Raw genomic sequence first — 22,665 nt, forward strand, 5'->3', positions numbered from 1 at the left:
GGAAAAAGTCAAGGGGTCTGAATACTTTCCGAAGGCACTGTATGCCATAACATAATATGTGACCAGCCAGTGAAACCATTGCTGACCAGGTACGGTGCTGTTGTACCCTTGGTTCAACTAAGAGACAATTACAGCAGGAATGCAATAGCATATTTTTTCCTTATAGTTGTCTTCTGTATAAATTAGTTTAGCTTTCAGGATTCCACTCACTTAATTCTCGCTACAATCTTAATCAATCTCCAAACTGCTCCAGAAAATGTCCCAGAGGTCTTTATAATAATATACATCTTTAATAAGAATAATTTATTAACTTAAAGGGATGTTCCACTCCAAAGATAAAAATCGAATCAAAGTTTATTTGTCACGTACACAGATTAGCAGATGTTTAAGCAGGTGCAGCGAAATGCTTGTGTTTCTAGCTCCAGCAGTGCAGTCAATGTCTAACAGTACCTTGCTAGAAACAAAGTCTGTCGGCGCCATCTTGTAAGCTTATATACAAAATGGCTGGATCAATAGATGCAGCTCCAAACATTGTGACAGCTTTCACAACCATTACACAGACAAACTCAACCTTGTGTAAACATGACTTTTTAAGCTGTTGCCCTGACAACATAGAGCCTTTGAAGTCACATGACTCTCTCTCTTGTGACATAATTACACAATTAAGGCACCATAGTCGCTTATGAGACCACATCAGACACTGTTAAACCAGAAACCATGGTAGAAACTTTATTGTAAGTCCTTTTCTAGGCCTTGGTTTTATAGTGTAAGATAACTCAAACCTTGTCTATTAAAGACATGTATTTGAGTTGTTAGGTGTCATAGCTTGACAGAAGCTCCCGAGTGGCGCATCGGTCTAAGGCACTGCATCTCGGTGCAAGAGGTATCACTACAGTCTCTGGTTCGAATCCAGGCTGTATCACATCTGGCCGTGATTGGGAGTCCTCTAGGGCGGTGCACAATTAGCCCAGTGTTGCCAGGGTAGGCTGTCATTGTAAAAAAGTATTTGCTCTTAACTGACTTGCCTAGTTAAATAAGATGTTATTATTGGTAATGTCATGCTTATTATGACAGTGTAAAGTTATCTTTATGACAGGCAAATACAGTGTCCACGCTTTACCACTTTACACATTGTCATTATTGTTACAGGTAAGTGTGAGTCACTCCTGTTTGAGGACACATTTGGTGACCAAGTGACCCCTGGGAAAGACCACTGGTAGATCATAACGTTTCTAGCAAAAAGCAGCATTAAAACTGAGAGGGAGCTTAATGCACTCACACACACACACTCAATATTTTTTGTCCAGCAACATGGTCAAGACACCATATGATTGTGTCGGTTGTGGTTCGGCTGACTAATGGTTACCAGTAAAAGAAGTGCAGTGTTGCTTTTTATCCCCTTTCTTTTTTATATCCCCAGACTTCTGCTTTCGGGGGCTATAATCAAACAGCCTCGCCGGTCATCTAAACTGTGAGTCACACTAGAATCTCAAATATTATCCTACTCCTTCCTTTTATGTGGTCAGAAGACAAGGTTTCAAAGCATACGTGCAGATCAGAAACCTTGTCTTATTCTATCCATTTTCATTGACAAACTGTAAGCGGGGTCCCTTCCCACAGCCACTATATCTCTGACAGACACTGGGGTGGAGTGCCATGAGTCTGGCACGTAGGACTGTTAGTTAGTTGGGCAGACATCGGCCTGTACTATTGAGAGGAAGAAGGACTGGACAAACACATCAGAACACAGAGAACGAGTAGACCTTTTCTATAGTACTTCCTCTTGTCCCTATGTCCCTCTGTGTCAAACTCCTACAGGCCTGGAGAGGTCAAAGACCTCCTATCCTCCCATGCCACATGCCCTCTCTCTGTCTCTGTCTCTCACTTTCTCTCCTTTTCTTTCGGCTGACTCAGCGGACATTCCGGTGCAGTGCCTTCTTCCGGGATGAACGGGGTCAGCAAATATGGAGGAAACGAGAGGGACAGGGAAGCACTAGCCCAATGATAACATCCAGCCAGCCTTAACACACACACACACACACACACACACACACACACACACACACACACACACACACACACACACACAGATACACACACCACACCACACCAAACCACACACACACACTTCCTTCTCTAATGGGTGACCATGTCGTCACACTTTCCTCTTCCATAAAGAAACTGGTGTCATAAAGACTTGAAGGCCACCAGTCACATGCCTTGTCAATAACCAGCACTAGAATCACTAGAATCATGTTTGGCCTCTACCCTGTCTCTTTACACTATGAGTGCTTCATAGTTCCCTTGCACTGAGGAGACCAAGGCGCAACGTGGTAAGCGAACATAACTCTTTAATAAAAGAGAGAACACTGAACAGAGCTAAACAAAACAACAAAACGAACCGTGAAGCAATATGGCTAGTGCAGAACAGGCAACTAAACATAGAATAACAACCCACAAAATACCCAAGGAATATGGCTACCTAAATATGGTCCCCAATCAGAGACAACGATAAACAGCTGCCTCTGATTGAGAACCAATCTAGGCAACCATAGACATATAAACACCTAGACTAGAAAAAACCCTAGACAATACAAAAACTAAACAAACCACCCTTGTCACACCCTGACCTAACCAAATAATAAAGAAAACATAGATAACTAAGGTCAGGGCGTGACATGGAATCTTCAAATTTATGACATAGTAAAAGGTGTGATTAGCTAATAATTATAGACCCCTCCCATGATAACAGTTTGCTACTGGAGAGAATGCTCAAGGTCCTTGTATATCTTTGTAATGAGTTATTTTCAAGGCGGTAACACCAATAACATAAAACTGAGGGAAACACTATACTAGTAAATAAAATAGTTATTTTATTAATAGCCTTGTTATTTTTTATCAATACAATATATTAAATACATTTGTTCACTTTCTAGCATTCAAAATAATAGATAGATATCTCTAAATCCCCAAAACATGTCACTACAACTCTACACATCACTACCGAGACAAGACAATTTGCCTTCCCTAAGCACTTTAAACAATGCATAAACATACGGTTTTGCAGTATAAAGGACTTGCATTATGTTGTGTTATTGATAATCAGTTCGACATAAACAAAAACATGTATGATCTGTAACTATTTGTCATTTTAAAGTGTTTTTCATGGCTGCAAAGGCAAGGTAAGCAAATGCTACCGCAATTTAAGAAGGACCCTAACGCTAAAGTCGTGATCTTGACAAACTTAACAGTGAGCGATGACCATGAAAACACACAAGACTGATGGCTATAGCTATGTTCAACAAGTATATTATTCTACCGGGCTTTATCTAGCTCTAGTTATGATATTCTACCTTGTCTCGCTGGCTTGCTAGCTCGATAACCATGTGACAACATGTTTGTTAACTTGCATGATCTCCATTTAAAGTTGCATGTGATCGTAGCCACTGCTAGGCAAATTAAGAGGTTTCTGATGACGAAACCTGATGGCTTTTCATGACACATCTGGGAAATGGGTCTATTGGTAATGGTCCACCAGGTGACCAATCACAGACTGGGTCACACGTAAAAACTTAGGTTAGGGTCACACCTGACTGGGCCACACCTAAAAACTTAGGTCAGGGTCACACCCGACTGGGTCACAACTCAAAACTTAAGTCAGGGTCACACCTGACTGGGTCACACCTAAAAACTTAAGTCAGGGTCACACCTGACTGGGTCACACCTAAAAACTTAGGTCAGGGTCACACCTGACTGGGTCACACCTAAAAACTTAGGTCAGGGTCACTGAAAAGCTAAAAGGTTTCTTCACACAGTTTACTGCCAACTAGTGGAAACACTATAAACCACAAACACTACAGCTGGAAAAGCAATAAGGAAGGAAATAAGTTGTCCACGTCACTGCACTGTTTTCCCCACCTTCCCCAAAAGTCCCATCCTGTGTCACAAGGCTTTGTCACATGTATGTCATACTAGTTGGCTTGAGCTATGGACCCAATTCCCTTTTACATGACTTTAACCACAATGGTTTTACTGTTATTGGGGCTGTAAAATGTACTGTATCACACACACACACACACACTGACTCATCTGCTTCAGATATACTGTACATATGGTGTGTGTTTTTGGTTTTCACTATCCTTGTGGGGACCAGAAGTCCTCACAAGGACAGTAAAACAAGCACAATTACTATTTTAGGCTTAGGGGTTACAATTAGGGTTAGAATTAGGGTTAGCATTAGAGTTAGGTTTGGGGTTAGGGAAAATAGGATTTTGAATGGGAATCAATTGTTTAGTTCCCACAAGGATAGTAAAACAAACGTGTGTGTGTGTGTGTGTGTGTGTGTGTGTGTGTGTGTGTGTGCCAACTGTACAGAAATGCACAACAGGGAAACCAAACCACATTAGTAGAAGCATGCTAAAGGATGACATGTCACATTTTTTAGTCTTACCTTTGAAAACGTCTTTCCTCCTTTGAGCTCCTGCAGTGACAAGAAGAAGTGGATGAAATGCATGAAGCACAAACACTTTCTTTCCTTCTATAGTCTATTATTGTACATAAAGTTAAGCAGCTAGAATTCATATTTCAAGTGAATTCTAACACGAGCAGACTAAATAAAACAAAGGCCTTCCTCTTTTAACAGTTTGATTATAAATGATCATGTTAAGCTTGTCATGCTGAATAGTATTACAGAATGTAGCTTTAACAGTGAGCACTTGTATGCTACACTGTTGGAATCATAGAGTCCCCACTCCCTACAGATGAACTGATCTGAGATCTGAGGACTCCATGTCATAATAGCAGATACGCAGCTGTGTGATTATAGCCATGCCCTGATCTCCAGTCAGCCGTTACTGATACATGAAAGGGAAATGTTTCGCAATCCCATATTTGCTGATACCATGGTAACGAGAGGAGTACTATAACTAGCATTGTAAACAACAAGCAACAGAAGAGTCCATAGACAGATCTAAGCTGTCTGCAACAGTGTGTAGATTTGGGAATGGGAACTAAGGGAACTAATCATATTTCAGACATTGAAAAAACACCTGCCAAGGTTGATCCAGTGTGTAGGTGTGTGAAAGGTGTAGGAAGGTTAGGGAGTAGGCTTACATTACCACAGAATGCCTTATACAGGAGTAATTATAGATTAATTACCTTGTATCAGGTAATAATGTACCTATGACACACTTTTGAGGCAGAGAGAGAACTTGGGCAATGACAAGCAGTGAGGAAAAAGTTGCCCAAAATAACTATACAATTTTAAAAAGACAGGACACAGGGCAACTTTTTCTCACTGAGTAGGTTGTTTTCCCTAAGAAAATGTCACCTGTAGAGTATCATTATTAGGCACTGTAAAAGACTATAGCAGGGGTTGATGGGAGATGTAGTTACCTTGCGTACAGAGACCCTGCAGATGCAGGGGTCCAGGACTCCAGTGGTGGGACTGGCACTCATCTTACAGATGAAGGAGAACTTCTTCTTCCAACGAACACAGTTCTGTTGGACCTCCTCCCTACAGACAGAGAGAGACAGACAGAGAGAGGGGGGTGATGGTTAGGGTCATTCATCATCAATTCATTTTTTGGGTCATCATAATTGACAGCATTGAAGTCATCACCACTACCATCAACATTATAATTTTCCTGATTAATATATTTATCATCATGATCTTCATCATCCTCAACATCAACATTATCATCATCAATCATTATTCTTATACCATTATCATTAGCAATATTGTCCGTTTCTGGAGCTGTGTTTATGGCCACCCTCTGGCAAAAGCTTACTGTACAGTACATAATCAAGACCCATGACCAAAAGCACAGCAAATTAAAACCACCTGCGGGGACTATTACACACTTCGGATACATTACCCTGCCAAATGTAGAGTTCTGCTGCGTGGAAAGCCCCTTACTTTTAATGTTTAATGCTACTGCCTCCAACTGCTAAGTAAAGATTGAAACCTAAAGTCGGATTCCACACAACTTAAAGTGCGTGCGTGTGACTGTTCAAGTGTGTCTCTGGTCACTAAGTGAGCTTTTACGTAACTAAACGCCTCGGGGCTCAGGGCTTCTAAGAATCCTTTTCCCATCCTCTCTCTTTCTCTCTCTCCCTCTCTGTCTCTCCTTCCCTCTCTCTCTAAAGTCCTTCCTGTTGAGCCATGCCCACCGAGAAACAGCTACAGTGTAGAGAGGCAGCCAGCCGGTGGAAAATCACTGCATTGTAGTCCTGCCTCAATGCCCATCAGTTTGTACAGGGGCCTTGAGAAAGCCAGAGGACAGTGGCTGCTACAGGGGCCTTGAGAAAGCCAGAGGACAGTGGCTGCTACAGGGGCCTTGAGAAAGCCAGAGGACAGTGGCTGCTACAGGGGCCTTGAGAAAGCCAGAGGACAGTGGCTGCTACAGGGGCCTTGAGAAAGCCAGAGGACAGTGGCTGCGTTCCAATACTCTTAAATGGCCTCCTTTCTTGTATGATCTCTTTATCACCAGTGATGTGAAACAACTGGATAGGTTGAAACAATGTTGCTTTCATCTGCCAAGAGGAGAGATGGCTGTGTTCCGAATCGTGTACCACCTGTTTAGTACTTGCATACTGCATGCGTATGCACTTTCTCAACTATCACTACTACAAGTACATACTACTTTGAATACTATTTAGCATGTTAGTATTTCGTTTTCCTGCAAACAATAATGAGTCGTTAGGTCGTCCCCGTGTCGTCACAAAATGGTCGCCTAAAGTTGTCAGGATGTTGTGCCATGGTCCCCTGGAGGTTTTGTCTACTTCCTGGTTTGTCCTGGGGACGTTGCCGAGGATGTTTTTAGGACCCAGAGAACGTTCCCTTGGGACCATCACACAACGTCTTAAGGACTAGTAAAATGAAAGTCCTGAAAACGTCCTAAAAAGGTCCTGACATGGTCCTCAGTGACGTCCAGCTAACTTAAAGCTAACTACACAAACATCCCCCAGAGAACGTCCCCTTAGATTGTTCTCAGAACGTCAGTGGGATAACGTCGCACCAAAACTTTGTATATCGTTTTTGCTAGCCCCTATTCTTTCCTTTAACGATGGGATATAACATGTAAAATAAACACTTCCTGGATAGTGTGCAACTGTCTCATACTTGATTTTTCCGGCAAATGTGCCGTGTCTTTCTCAGAACAGCTCCCACTCCTTCTATTCCCAGAAGAACCCTGGAGGTCAGATAAGACTCCGTCCTCAGTCGTCAATCTCAGCTGTCAATCACAAATCAATTTGTTTCCCAGCGAATCAGATGCTGAGATAGTGGGCGAGCTGCTGAGGTTGCCCTCTGCCTTATTGGTCCCGATCTCTTTTTATTTCATTCTCTCCATCTGAGTCACTGCAGCAGAACAGTGAAAGTGGGTCAGTGTGTCCTTTTCTCTCTCCACAAACACACATACAGTACACACATGCAACCTTAGACAGACTGTAGTGCCCGGTTTATATTATGCTCAGAGAGAGAGAGAGAGATAACTGAAACCTACTTTGTAGATCAACCTTTGAACACAGTCTGTCATCCCAGTCATAAGACATGTTGTTATGGAAATGGGTGCAGCAGGACATGTTGTTATGGGAATGGGTGCAGCAGGACATGTTGTTATGGGGACGGGGTGCAGCAGGACATGTTGTTATGGGGACGGGGTGCAGCAGGACATGTTGTTATGGGAATGGGTGCAGCAGGACATGTTGTTATGGGGACGGGGTGCAGCAGGACATGTTGTTATGGGAATGGGTGCAGCAGGACATGTTGTTATGGGGACGGGGTGCAGCAGGACATGTTGTTATGGGGACGGGGTGCAGCAGGACATGTTGTTATGGGGACGGGGTGCAGCAGGACATGTTGTTATGGAAATGGGTGCAGCAGGACATGTTGTTATGGGGACGGGGTGCAGCAGGACATGTTGTTATGGGAATGGGTGCAGCAGGACATGTTGTTATGGGGACGGGGTGCAGCAGGACATGTTGTTATGGGAATGGGTGCAGCAGGACATGTTGTTATGGGGACGGGGTGCAGCAGGACATGTTGTTATGGGGACGGGGTGCAGCAGGACATGTTGTTATGGAAATGGGTGCAGCAGGACATGTTGTTATGGGGACGGGGTGCAGCAGGACATGTTGTTATGGAAATGGGTGCAGCAGGACATGTTGTTATGGGGACGGGGTGCAGCAGGACATGTTGTTATGGGAATGGGTGCAGCAGGACATGTTGTTATGGGAATGGGGTGCAGCAGGACATGTTGTTATGGGAATGGGTGCAGCAGGACATGTTGTTATGGGAATGGGTGCAGCAGGACATGTTGTTATGGAAATGGGTGCAGCAGGACATGTTGTTATGGGAATGGGTGCAGCAGGACATGTTGTTATGGGAATGGGTGCAGCAGGACATGTTGTTATGGGAATGGGTGCAGCAGGACATGTTGTTATGGGAATGGGTGCAGCAGGACATGTTGTTATGGGGACGGGGTGCAGCAGGACATGTTGTTATGGAAATGGGTGCAGCAGGACATGTTGTTATGGGGACGGGGTGCAGCAGGACATGTTGTTATGGGAATGGGTGCAGCAGGACATGTTGTTATGGGAATGGGTGCAGCAGGACATGTTGTTATGGGAATGGGTGCAGAAGGACATGTTGTTATGGGAATGGGTGCAGCAGGACATGTTGTTATGGGAATGGGTGCAGCAGGACATGTTGTTATGGGAATGGGGTGCAGCAGGACATGTTGTTATGGAAATGGGTGCAGCAGGACATGTTGTTATGGGAATGGGTGCAGCAGGACATGTTGTTATGGGAATGGGTGCAGCAGGACATGTTGTTATGGGAATGGGGGCAGCAAGACATGTTGTTATGGGAATGGGTGCAGCAGGACATGTTGTTATGGGAATGGGTGCAGCAGGACATGTTGTTATGGGAATGGGTGCAGCAGGACATGTTGTTATGGGGACGGGGTGCAGCAGGACATGTTGTTATGGGAATGGGTGCAGCAGGACATGTTGTTATGGGAATGGGTGCAGCAGGACATGTTGTTATGGGGATGGGGTGCAGCAGGACATGTTGTTATGGGAATGGGGTGCAGCAGGACATGTTGTTATGGGAATGGGGTGCAGCAGGACATGTTGTTATGGGAATGGGTGCAGCAGGACATGTTGTTATGGAAATGGGTGCAGCAGGACATGTTGTTATGGGAATGGGTGCAGCAGGACATGTTGTTATGGGAATGGGTGCAGCAGGACATGTTGTTATGGGAATGGGGGCAGCAAGACATGTTGTTATGGGAATGGGTGCAGCAGGACATGTTGTTATGGGAATGGGTGCAGCAGGACATGTTGTTATGGGAATGGGTGCAGCAGGACATGTTGTTATGGGGACGGGGTGCAGCAGGACATGTTGTTATGGGAATGGGTGCAGCAGGACATGTTGTTATGGGAATGGGTGCAGCAGGACATGTTGTTATGGGGACGGGGTGCAGCAGGACATGTTGTTATGGGGACGGGGTGCAGAAGGACATGTTGTTATGGGAATGGGTGCAGCAGGACATGTTGTTATGGGAATGGGTGCAGCAGGACATGTTGTTATGGGAATGGGTGCAGCAGGACATGTTGTTATGGGAATGGGTGCAGCAGGACATGTTGTTATGGGAATGGGTGCAGCAGGACATGTTGTTATGGGAATGGGTGCAGCAGGACATGTTGTTATGGGAATGGGATGCGCTGTCAGTTTCAATGACTCAATATTTTGGACAAAAACGGATTAATATCACTAAGGCTTGGAATGTATTGACATTCCAAGCCTTAGTGATATTAATCCGTTTTTGTTGTTGCAAGGGCAATGATCACAAGTCTAGCAAGGGCAATGATCTTACTAGCAAGGGCAATGATCACAAGTCAGTCATACCGTGGCTAATAGGCGATTTATTTAGCAAGATAAAGAGCCATTAGACAGAACGTTAGATAACTAGCTAGCTAGCTTCTGGGAGGTGCAATGTCATTAGAGGAGTGAGTGATTGACCGACTTTTGTTCTCCTCATATGGTTTTTCGGTGGCTACAGCTGGAGATGCAGGTGTCATTTGGTTAGCTAGCAAGAAATGTGAACCGCTTTGCCAGCTAGCTATGCTGAAATTGAACGACTGTTATCCAGTTAGCATATCTCCTACGTTCGTAAATTCACTCTGGCTATGTACTCAGATTCCTGAGCACTCTCATCTGAGTGTGCCAGAGTGCAGAATTACTATGTAATTTATGAACGTGCAACACCCGCTGAATATGGCTGGTCTCAGTAAATAGTGCAGTGTGCGCTCTGAACGCTCGGAAAGAGAAAACCCTCTGTATTTACCAACAGACAATCTGACAACACAATTTACCAACAAACACTTAGTTGTCAATCAAATGTACTGAGCGGGAGCTGACCTCTCGTTGGGGTGGGAAGAGAGACCAAAGGTGGGAAAACGGACTGCTCAGGTTTGGATGTAGGGTTTGACCATAGGCTAAAATTGTGTTAAGTCCTGTACAGGGCAGTTAACCATGTTAATTGACCCCTGTAAACTAGCACTCCCTATGAAACTGAGCAAACAATTGGAGGTATGCAGCAAACACCAACACATCACCTTTAACAATTGAATCCTTTTAGATCAGTAGTCATGAATCACAGTAGTGGAGGAAAGGAGGAGGAAAAGAGTATTGGTGCTTCACTACCAATCTGACAACAAGGGTATATCCATACAGAGGCCACACTTTTTATCAGAAAATGTTCACTTTCACTACTCCCTCCATCTATGCCAGAAATGGCTCTGAACTATATGTTTCTTGTTCATTAATAGTGAGTGAGGTTTTGTGGTCAGCGAGGCCCTTTCCACTTTTTTGGGGGGTGTCTGTCTCTCTTGGTCTATCTTCCTCTATTTTATCTTCCTCTCTTTCTCTTTATTCACCCTCGACTTTATCTTCCTCTCTTTCTCTTTATTCACCCTCGACAGACAGACAGACAGACAGACAGACAGACTGACTGACTGGCTGACTGACTGACTGACTGGCTGACTGGCTGAGCTGGAACAGACAGTGGCCCAGGCTAGGCAGGCAGTAGCTCCTGTGGCCCTGGAGGTCATGCAAGACACTTGTTGTGTATCTGTTTCTGTGGTATCTGGGGTGGTTGGGAGCAGAGTAAAAGACACATTTCCACGTACTATTCTACTCCATGTCTCTATAGTGTCAAAGACCTGCTTTAGCAGAGCTGTAGAATCAGCCACTTCTAGCCACCATGGAGTCTTTTCAGCCAGAAGACATGACCCTCCAAGAGGACGAGAGCATCAGAGGACTGACACCTGACTCACCTCTAGAGTTACCATCACCTGAAAGAGGCCCAGGGAGTCTGACCCCTGACCCTCAACTGATCCAAGCTGCTGCCAGCTAGAGGGCAACACTCTGAAGAGGAGGAAGTATGAAGAGGACAGTGTGCTAGCCCCAAGTGTCTCGCGGAAAAGGACCCGAGAAGAATCGGACCATACATAGCCCGGGAACCTCCGACTGCATCGATCCAAAGAGACCAGTGAGAAGAGTGACTCGGCTCAATCGAAGTCAACCAATCTAAACCAAACGTTAAGCACTGTTGTTGAGTGTTAAGTGTAGCATGTTTTTATTGCACATAGAGTGGAAATAAACACATTTCTTTTTTTGGGGTCCTTGTGTTCCTTATAACTTAAAATAGGATTTGATGATTGCTCATTGAACAATGTCAAAGCAATGAATATTGTAGTTACAACACACAGAAACACAAACACACAAATGAACATGAAAAGGTTAGAAATCCAGCAGCAGTGGGAATAGCAGGGAGGAAGGAGGGAGTCTGTAGAAATTAGAAGCACAATCGCACACACACACACACACACCCACAGCACAGATCTGCTGACGTGGCCGTGCGATCCAGCAGGGCTGCTGCACTCACTGGGGACAAACCAGCTCCCGGAGAGGGGAAAGAGTTTACACACGGACGACCAAAGGGACATACACAAATGGGTGAACACACACACACATACTTTACAGTTCGCAAGAAAGACCCACACTGCAGAACACAATGTACAGTAAGTACCTCTATTAGAGGTCAACAGTACATAGAAACAAAGCTGCATGTGCTGTGGAACACAGACACGCAAACAAAAACACACACAGACACGTGGGCACCCAAATACAGATGGAACACATCTGTCTTCAATCTCAGCTGCCAAAATGTAAAAGCTCATGATAGATTCCAGGGAACATCTGGATGGAATGGAGAAAGAGAGAGAGGGAGAGAGAGAGAGAGGGGAGGATAGAGAGAGAGAGAAAGAGAGAGAGCAGGGGGGAGAGAGAGAGAGAGAAGAGAGAGAGAGGGGAGGAGAGAGAGAGAGAAAGAGAGAGAGCAGGGGGGAGAGAGAGAGAGAGAGAGAGAGAGAGAGAGAGAGAGAGAGAGAGAGAGAGAGAGAGAGAGAGAGAGACTTTTTGTCTTTCTTTATTGAAACATTCTCATTTCATTTAAAACTCACCCCCCCCCTAAAATAAAAAAACAAAAATATATCCTGTACTGCATACATGTACCATACTCACCTTTCCATCTACCACATGATACAAACCACCATCACCATACACAAAAACAATACCCTCTCCTACAACCGTATATCCAAAACATCTTCCCCAGCAATACAGACAGCCCCCCCAACACACCATATCTCCTCAAACATCTCCACACATTTGATCAGTTTATAGAACTCAAACTCAACCCTAAGGCGCGCAGAGACCATCCCATTAAACAGTAGTAAAGGGTCTGTTATCCCCCCACCTTTGACCCTGTTTCTCCTTGTTAGCCAAATAGCTAATTTTGCCTGAGCAAACAGAAAATTCAACAAAACACATTTTTCTTTCTCCTTACTCGAATACCTGTATCCCATTATAAACATCCCAACAGCAAAAACCACCCCCAACCTGTCACACAGACATTCCAACAGAGACATTAATGGCATTAACCTGGTGCACACAGAAAACACATGAATCACAGTTTCTTTCATTTGACAGAAAGGACACCCCTGCCCAATTCCCGGATCAACCCGTGCCAACCAGCTGTTAGTGGCCAGGGCTCCATGAAGAACCCTCCACTGGAGGTCCCCTGACCTCTTTGGTACTGGGGGTTTGTAGAGCGCCCTCCATCTAAAACCCACCATACTCTCCGCCCCACATACCCCCTGCCACTGATGTGCCTTCACTCCTGTTAGGCTTCTAATGTTCCTAACCTTAACGCAGAGGTTGTAGAGGGCTTTACCTCCCACCCCCTCAAACTCCCCCAGGCTCGGAGTGTTAAAATCTAACAAGTCCTCCAGACCCCCTTGCCAGTCTCCAGTCTCTGCCGTCACCTGCAGTGGCGGAAACATTGGTGGCCCCTCTCCCTTTGGCCTCTCAAACACCCCCCTTACCGGCTCAGACAGTGCCTCCTGGACCTCCTCCAGGAATCTCTCCAGCAGCCTAAGAGACGTTATTCCTGTTTGTTGCGCCAAGACCTCCGGGGTTTTCCACCCCTCCTCTCCCAGCAGTCTCAGGTCACCTAGCCTTTGTAAACCCCCTGCCATCAGTTGCCTCTGCAGGGTGGCCGACTGAACCGATCTCAAAGGGATGGCTGGGTTGTGGAAAATAGGCTCCTCCCACACCCACTGCCCAGGCTCCACACCCCCTTCTCGTGTGGGCCTTAGCAGCTGCCAGGCCCTCAGCACCGCAGAGTAAAACTCTGAGAGACCTGCTGTACTCAGCCTCTCCAGCTTCATGAGGAACAGCTGCCGGTCCAACCCTAATCCGCCAGCTCTCCTCAGCAGCGCGCATGCTGGTTCCCTCCAGCCAACATCAGTATGGTACAGCAGTCTCTGCACCGCCTTTAGCCGGAAAGCAGCCATCCTGCTCTCCAGTTCCACCAGGCCCTGTCCTCCTTCGTGGACGGTCATGTACAACACTGCTGCCTTCAGCCAGTGATGGCCCGACCAAAAGAAGTCCACCAGCTTGCGTTGCAGGTCTGCAAGCAGACCGGCGGGGGGGTTGAGGACAGCCAGTTTATGCCACAAGGAAGATGCCACCAGGTTGTTGATTATCAGCACCCTCCCTCTATATGACACTTGGGACAGGAGCCACCTCCACCTGGCCAGTCTTGACACCACTGCCTGTGACAGCCCCTCCCAGTTCTTGCTGACCCACCTCTCCGAGCCCAGGTACACCCCCAACACTTTAAGCCCTTCACAACCCCACTGCAAACCCCCTGGAAGCAGAGGAGGAGCCCTATCCCCCCATGCCCCACATAACAGAGCTTTGCTCTTTCCCCAGTTTACCTTAGCTGATGAAGCTCCCTCGTACACCTTCAGACTGGTCTCTAGCTCCTGCATATCTTGCCCATCCCTGACCATCACAGAAACATCATCTGCATATGCTGAGACTGCTATTCCTGTCACCACCTCCATGCCTGTCCAGCACACTCCCCGCAGTCTCCTGCGTAGCAGTCCTAAAAAAGGCTCAATGGCTAGTGTGTACAGCTGCCCAGATAGAGGGCATCCTTGTCTAATGCCCCGTCTCACCCAGACAGGCCTACTGAGCGCCCCTCCCACCTTAACCATACATGACGCCCCAGCATACAACAGCTTCACACAGTTCACAAAGCTCTTCCCAAACCCAAACACAGACATCACATTAAACAGATACTCATGATCCACTCTATCAAAAGCCTTCTCTTGATCTAAAGAGACCAGTCCAAAGTTCACATTAGAACCTCTCGACAAGTCCAACATGTCCCTAATCAAGAACAAGTTGTCCGTGATTGAGCGTCCCGGTACACAATATGTCTGGTCCTTGTGTATTATAGAGTCCAGATGGGACTTCAGTCTGTTAGAGAGGACCTTGGCAAATATCTTATAGTCCGCACAGAGTAATGCCACAGGCCTCCAGTTCTTAAGTTCACACAAGTCCCCTTTTTTGGGCAGGAGAGTCAGTGCCGCCCGACGGCAGCTCATCGGCAACTCTCCTACCTCGACGCATTCACGCAACACGCAAAAGAAATCCTGTCCAATAGTTCCCCAGAATTTTTTGTAAAACTCCACTGGAAGTCCATCGACCCCGGGTGCACGACCGGGGGACATCTGGGTTACGGCCTCTGCCAGTTCATGTGACAACAGAGGAATGTCCATTTCATCCCTCTGTGCCCGAGAGAGCTTAGGGAGTCCTGCGAACAAGACCTGAGCACACATAGGATCACACATTTCTGCCCTATACAATTCAGTATAAAACTCCACAGTCCGCTCCCGCATCTCCCCCACCACAGAGGTCACCCGCCCATCAGACAGCCGTAGACAATGCATACCCTTGGCTTCACTGCTCTGTCTTTCCAAACCAAAGAAGAAGGAGCTGGGAGCATCCATCTCCTTGAGCATGGAGAACCTAGCTCTTACAAGTGCTCCCTTTGCTTTAACCTGGAAAAAACTACCCAGGTCCCTACGTAATTCGGCTAAGTTAGCCTGGAGTCCTACATTGCCTTGCCCCACCATCTCTACCTCCATCTCACTAATACACCGCTCTAGTTCCCCCAATACTCTCCTAGCCTCTGAGGATGAGAGAGCTGTGTACTGTTGACAGAAAAGCCGAATTTGCACTTTCCCCACATCCCACCATTGACTCAGAGACTCATACTCCTCTCTTCGCTGCCCCCATCTTTCCCAAAAAGTCTGGAAACCTGAGCAAAAAGTGGCATCTTGTAAGAGCTTTACATTGAACTTCCAATAAGATGCCTGCCGGGGCCCTGGTGAAATAGACAGCCGAGCCATGGTTATGTGGTGATCCGAAAACCCCACTGGGAGAATGGTAGCACCCAGCAGCCTATTGCTCTGATTCCTGGACATGTAAAAACGATCAAGTCGGGCTGCACTCACCCTAGCCCCAAAAACCTTCACCCACGTATACTGTCTTGTGTTTGGATGTTTAGTTCTCCAAACATCCACTAGGTCAAACTGATTAAAGATGTCCCTTAACACTCCCACTGACACTGAATGAGGCTCTTCCCCATTTCTGTCTTTTGTAAAATCCATTGTACAGTTCCAGTCACCTCCGATCACCAGCGTCTCCTCAGGCGCTACTTGTGAGAGTTCCTGTCTAAGACTCCCAAATAGAACCCCTCTTTCTCTCCCTGTGTTAGGCGCATACACATTTATAAAGACAAAACCCATGTTGTTAATCTCTGCTTTAACAACAAGCAACCTGCCCCTACACACCTCCTTTGAGGAGCAAATTTTTACAGCCAGACCCGGTGCAAAAAGGACTGCCACCCCTGCACTAAGATTTGTCCCATGGCTCAACACACTTGCCCCTTTCCACCAGAGCCCCCAATCAACTTCATTCACCACATCACTATGCGTCTCCTGCAGAAACAACACCTGTACTTTCTTTTGTTTTACATATTCACCCAACACACTCCTCTTTCCCGCATCTCTGGCACCATTTATATTAAGCGAGCCTACCCGAAGAGTCTCCATAAGAAGTGGGAGAAAAGCCAGCAGAGAAATAGACCAATAGGAAAGCTCAAAAAGCCCCAGTGTCAGTAAGAAATTAAACATTTAAACAGTGTCTGAAGGTAAACCTTTACGCACTGTTGTGACCCACTTCCTCAACCTAAACCGTTTCTTGGGTGAGAGGACACCATGCCCCTCATTTCTCATAGCATGTTGTACTGATCTTACAAACTTTCTAGAATCAGGAAAAAAAGCCTCAAGATTAACTTTTTTCCCCTTAGTCTCATTCAGGAACCTTGTCAGTTCTCTCAACGTGTACTTAGACCCCTCTGGTTGACTGGCTGTCAGCTCCGGGCCAATTGAAGAGGAGTCTGAAAAAAATAACTCCTCATCCTCTTCCTCAGACTCACTTTCCTCCTCTTCTCTATCTCCCACCCTGACCACCTGCTCTTTCTCTCTGGTTAGGGCCTCACCCACAGCAACAGGCAACATTTCCATGGTGCCTTTGTCCACACCCTTTTTCCTTTTCCGCTTGACACCCTCCTCCTCCCCCCCTAATCTCTTACACTTCCCCACTATACTCTCCTCATCCACTAGAATAACCTGACTAGACCCAGTATCATCTACACCACCCTCCATAGCATGACTCGGCCCAGCATCATCTGCACCACCCTCCATAGCATGACTCGGCCCAGCATCATCTACACCACCCTCCATAGCATGACTTGGGCCAGCCTCAGCTACCCCACCATCCATAGCTTGACTAGACTCAGCCTCTGCTATACCACCATCCATAGCCTGCCTAGACCCAGCACCCTCTACACCACCCTCCATAGCATAACTAGGCCCAGCCTCAGCTACCCCACCATCTCTAGCCTGACTAGACCCAGCCTCTGCTTCTCCACCATCTCTAGCCTGACTAGACCCAGCCTCCACTACCCTACCATCTCTAGCCTGACTAGGCCCAGCCTCATCTACACCACCATCTCTAGACTGACTAGGCCCAGCCTCTGCATCTCCTTACCCCCTGCATTTTGACCTCGATTTCCCCCATTTGCGCTTGTATCCTCACCTTATCTACGGCCTTTATGTGGGCACGCAAAGCTCTTGTGCCCCAAATCCCCACATTCAAAACACCGTAGACTATCTGTGCTGGCAAAACCTGCATAGAGCCCCTCCCCATGCCTCACTTTAAAATGCACATTTAGCTGTTGCTCGTTGTTGTTCAGAAACATAAACACTTGCCTCCGGAACGAAACAACGTGTTTAACGGCATCTGCCTGAAACCCTGCTGACAGTACACGGAAACCGCTAGCAAACTTACCAAAACGACTCAGCTCTTTCCTAATTTGATCATCCGTGATAAACGGAGGCAAATTTGCCACTACAACTCTTGTTGAAGGGGTAGAGAGAGGTGAAATTGACACCAACACATCCCTTACAAATATTCCGCTAGCAATTAGCCTACCGACCAAATTAGCCCTTTTCATGAACACAACCACAGCTTTGTTCATTCTAGAAGCAGAATGTATAAACTCAGCTCCTACCTGTTCACCGACCGCGAGCAGAACCTCCTCCACCTTAACTCCGTTCTCAGGAACACACCTGAATCCATGCTGTATAGACAGCGTCTCCTCCGCGCTAGGCTGAGAAGCCATTGCGCACACTACACCTTCCAACCCCCAGGAAAGTTACTCTGTCCTCTTCCACCCTAACTTTGAAAAAAAAACTTTGGATACCGCCAAAAACAAATATTGCATTAACCCTCCACCATAGAAAATAACATGTAAAGAAAAGAATCAAGAAAGTTAGTTAGGATAGAGCTTTCCACACCAAACACTCAGACTCCAAAAACACCCAGCATGCACCGAGAGAGAGAGAGAGAGAGAAAGAAAGAGAGAGAGCGGGGGAGGGGGGAGAGAGAGTGAGAGAGAGAGAAAGAAAGAGAGAGAGAGAGAGAGAGAGAGAGAAAGAGAGAGAGCGGGGGAGGGGGGAGAGAGAGTGAGAGAGAGAGAGAGAAAGAGAGAGAGAGGGAGAGAGGGAGAGAGAGAGAGAGAGAGAGAGAGAGAGAGAGAGAGAGAGAGAGAGAGAGAGAGAGAGAGAGAGAGAGAGAGAGAGAGAGAGAGAGAGAGCGGGGGAGGGGGAGAGAGAGTGAGAGAGAGAGAAAGAGAGAGAGCGGGGGAGGGGGGCGAGAGAGAGAGAGAGAGAGAGACAGCATTCCCTCCCCCATATGCCCACCTAGGCACAACTATGACAACATAACCAACAAAAACGGGTCACAACTCCTGCAGCTCTGTCGCACGCTGGGTATGTACATAGTCAATGGTAGGCTTCGAGGGGACTCCTATGGTAGGTACACCTATAGCTCATCTCTTGGCAGTAGCACTGTAGACTACTTTATCACTGACCTCAACCCAGAGTCTCTCAGAGCGTTCACAGTCAGCCCACTGACACCCCTATCAGACCACAGCAAAATCACAGTCTACTTGAACAGAGCAATACTCAATCATGAGGCATCAAAGCCAAAGGAACTGAGTAACATTAAGAAATGCTATAGATGGAAGGAATGCAGTTTGGAAACCTACCAAAAAACAATTAGGCAACAGCAAATTCAATCCCTTTTAGACAACTTCCTGGGTAAAACGTTCCACTGCAATAGTGAAGGTGTAAACTTGGCAGTAGAAAATCTTAACAGTATTTTTGACCTCTCAGCTTCCCTATCAAATCTAAAAACCTCAAATAGAAAACCGAAGAAAATGAACAACAATGACAAATGGTTTGATAAAGAATGCAAAAATCTAAGAAATAAATTGAGAAACCTGTCCAACCAAAAACATAGAGACCCGGAAAACCTGAGTCTACGCCTTCACTATGGTGAATCACTAAAACAATACAGAAATACACTACGGAAAAAGAAGGAACAGCACGTCAGAAATCAGCTCAATGTAATTGAAGAATCCATAGACTCGAACCAATTCTGGGAAAATTGGAAAACACTAAACAAACAACAACACGAAGAATTATCTATCCAAAATGGAGATGTATGGGTAAACCACTTCTCCAATCTTTTTGGCTCTATAACAAAGAATAAAGAGCAAAAACATATACATGATCAAATACAAATCCTAGAATCAACTATTAAAGACTACCAGAACCCACTGGATTCTCCAATTACCTTGAATGAGTTACAGGACAAAATAAAAACCCTCCAACCCAAAAAGGCCTGTGGTGTTGATGGTATCCTTAATGAAATGATCAAATATACAGACAACAAATTCCAATTGGCTATATTAAAACTCTTTAACATCGTCCTTAGCTCTGGCATCTTCCCCAATATTTGGAACCAAGGACTGATCACCCCAATCCACAAAAGTGGAGACAAATTTGACCCCAATAACTACCGTGGAATATGCGTCAACAGTAACCTTGGGAAAATACTCTGCATTATCATTAACAGCAGACTCGTACATTTCCTCAATGAAAACAATGTACTGAGCAATTGTCAAATTGGCTTTTTACCAAATTACCGTACAACAGACCATGTATTCACCCTACACACCCTAATTGACAACCAAACAAACCAAAACAAAGGCAAAGTCTTCTCATGCTTTGTTGATTTCAAAAAAGCCTTCGACTCAATTTGGCATGAGGGTCTGCTATACAAATTGATGGAAAGTGGTGTTGGGGGTAAAACATACGACATTATAAAATCCATGTACACAAACAACAAGTGTGCGGTTAAAATTGGCAAAAGACACACACATTTCTTCTCACAGGGTCGTGGGGTGAGACAGGGATGCAGCTTAAGCCCCACCCTCTTCAACATATATATCAATGAATTGGCGCGAGCATTAGAACAGTCTGCAGCACCCGGTCTCACCCTACTAGAATCCGAAGTCAAATGTCTACTGTTTGCTGATGATCTGGTGCTTCTGTCACCAACCAAGGAGGGCCTACAACAGCACCTAGATCTTCTGCACAGATTCTGTCAGACTTGGGCCCTGACAGTAAATCTCAGTAAGACCAAAATAATGGTGTTCCAAAAAAGGTCCAGTCGCCAGGACCACAAATTCCATCTAGACACCGTTGCCCTAGAGCACACAAAAAACTATACATACCTCGGCCTAAACATCAGCACCACAGGTAGCTTCCACAGAGCTGTGAACGATCTGAGAGACAAGGCAAGAAGGGCATTCTATGCCATCAAAAGGAACATAAATTTCAACATACCAATTAGGATCTGGCTAAAAATACTTGAATCAGTCATAGAGCCCATTGCCCTTTATGGTTGTGAGGTCTGGGGTCCGCTCACCAACCAAGATTTCACAAAATGGGACAAACACCAAATTGAGACTCTGCATGCAGAATTCTGCAAAAATATCCTCCGTGTACAACGTAGAACACCAAATAATGCATGCAGAGCAGAATTAGGCCGATACCCACTAATTATCAAAATCCAGAAAAGAGCCGTTAAATTCTACAACCACCTAAAAGGAAGCGATTCCCAAACCTTCCATAACAAAGCCATCACCTACAGAGAGATGAACCTGGAGAAGAGTCCCCTAAGCAAGCTGGTCCTAGGGCTCTGTTCACAAACACAAACACACCCCACAGAGCCCCAGGACAACAGCACAATTAGACCCAACCAAATCATGAGAAAACAAAAAGATAATTACTTGACACATTGGAAAGAATTAACAAAAAAACAGAGCAAACTAGAATGCTATTTGGCCCTAAACAGAGAGTACACAGTGGCAGAATACCTGACCACTGTGACTGACCCAAACTTAAGGAAAGCTTTGACTATGTACAGACTCAGTGAGCATAGCCTTGCTATTGAGAAAGGCCGCCGTAGGCAGACATGGCTCTCAAGAGAAGACAGGCTATGTGCTCACTGCCCACAAAATGAGGTGGAAACTGAGCTGCACTTCCTAACCTCCTGCCCAATGTATGACCATATTAGAGAGACATATTTCCCTCAGATTACACAGATCCACAAAGAATTTGAAAACAAATCCAGTTTTGATAAACTCCCATATCTACTGGGTGAAATTCCACAGTGTGCCATCACAGCAGCAAGATTTGTGACCTGTTGCCACAAGAAAAGGGCAACCAGTGAAGAACAAACACCATTGTAAATACAACCCATATTTATGCTTATTTATTTTAACTTGTGTGCTTTAACCATTTGTACATTGTTACAACACTGTATATATATAATATGACATTTGTAATGTCTTTCTTGTTTTGAAACTTCTGTATGTGTAATGTTTACTGTTAATTTGTATTGTTTATTTCACTTTTGTGTATTATCTACCTCACTTGCTTTGGCAATGTTAACACATGTTTCCCATGCCAATAAAGCCCCTTGAATTGAATTGAATTGAATTGAGAGAGAGAGAGAGAGAGAGAGAGAGAGAGAGAGAGAGAGAGAGAGAGAGAGGGGGGGAGGGGGGAGAGAGAGTGAGAGAGAGAGAGAGAAAGAGTACAGTAAGAGAGTGGTTATATAGTCTGAAGACACACATATGCATGCAAACACACCTGGAAAATGGTCATTTATCCCACTGTTTGTTTCATTGTTTTAAGATGAGGTCACTGGAATTAGTGTTGTGAAAATGCACGCAAACCCACGAACATATACACACATACACTGAGTCACAAGTTTACAATGTCTCTCATTAACAATGCTGAGGTGTTCCTTCAACGGTAACCAGAGGCAGATGAAGACATGATAAAAACCGAACGGGCAGCTTTGGAAAATCATGTTCTCACACATCACCCAAACATCCGCTGAACACCAACCTTTAGCTGGGGTGTATTCAATGAGGTGAACGTTGTGTATTATGTGTAACGTTGAGCCCTTCTGAAAAGAGCCCCAGAATCATTCCAAGAGATAGGGTTGTCACTAGTTACTAGTTACCACAGCCACAAATGGCTAAACCCCGCCTATTTCAACTATTTATTTTCTTAAAATCTGATTTTAAACCTAACCCTAACCTTAACCACACAGTTAACCTTATGACTAACCCTAACCTTAATTTTCCCCCCGATATAGGCAATTTTGACTTTGTGGCTGTGGTAACTAGTGACAACCAAGCGATAGGGGAAGAAGGGAAAGGAAGGGATCTACTACTATCCTCAAACGTGATTGGA

At 45.5% G+C, this 22,665-nt stretch overlaps 1 protein-coding gene across 1 annotated transcript in view; it reads right to left on the reverse strand.

The window, feature by feature from the left end:
- LOC139544265 (early estrogen-induced gene 1 protein-like) overlaps positions 1-22,665 on the reverse strand; it is a 76,081-nt gene that overhangs the window by 14,324 nt on the left and 39,092 nt on the right. Inside the window, exons 3-4 of the mRNA XM_071351191.1 lie at positions 5,395-5,515; positions 4,451-4,480 (exon numbers count right to left, since the gene is read on the reverse strand). Of these exons, the coding sequence (XP_071207292.1) occupies positions 4,451-4,480; positions 5,395-5,515 (151 nt within the window). The remainder of the gene's footprint in view (positions 1-4,450; positions 4,481-5,394; positions 5,516-22,665) is intronic.

This window comes from Salvelinus alpinus, chromosome 18 (genome assembly GCF_045679555.1).
Source record: "Salvelinus alpinus chromosome 18, SLU_Salpinus.1, whole genome shotgun sequence".
Taxonomy (NCBI): domain Eukaryota; kingdom Metazoa; phylum Chordata; class Actinopteri; order Salmoniformes; family Salmonidae; genus Salvelinus; species Salvelinus alpinus.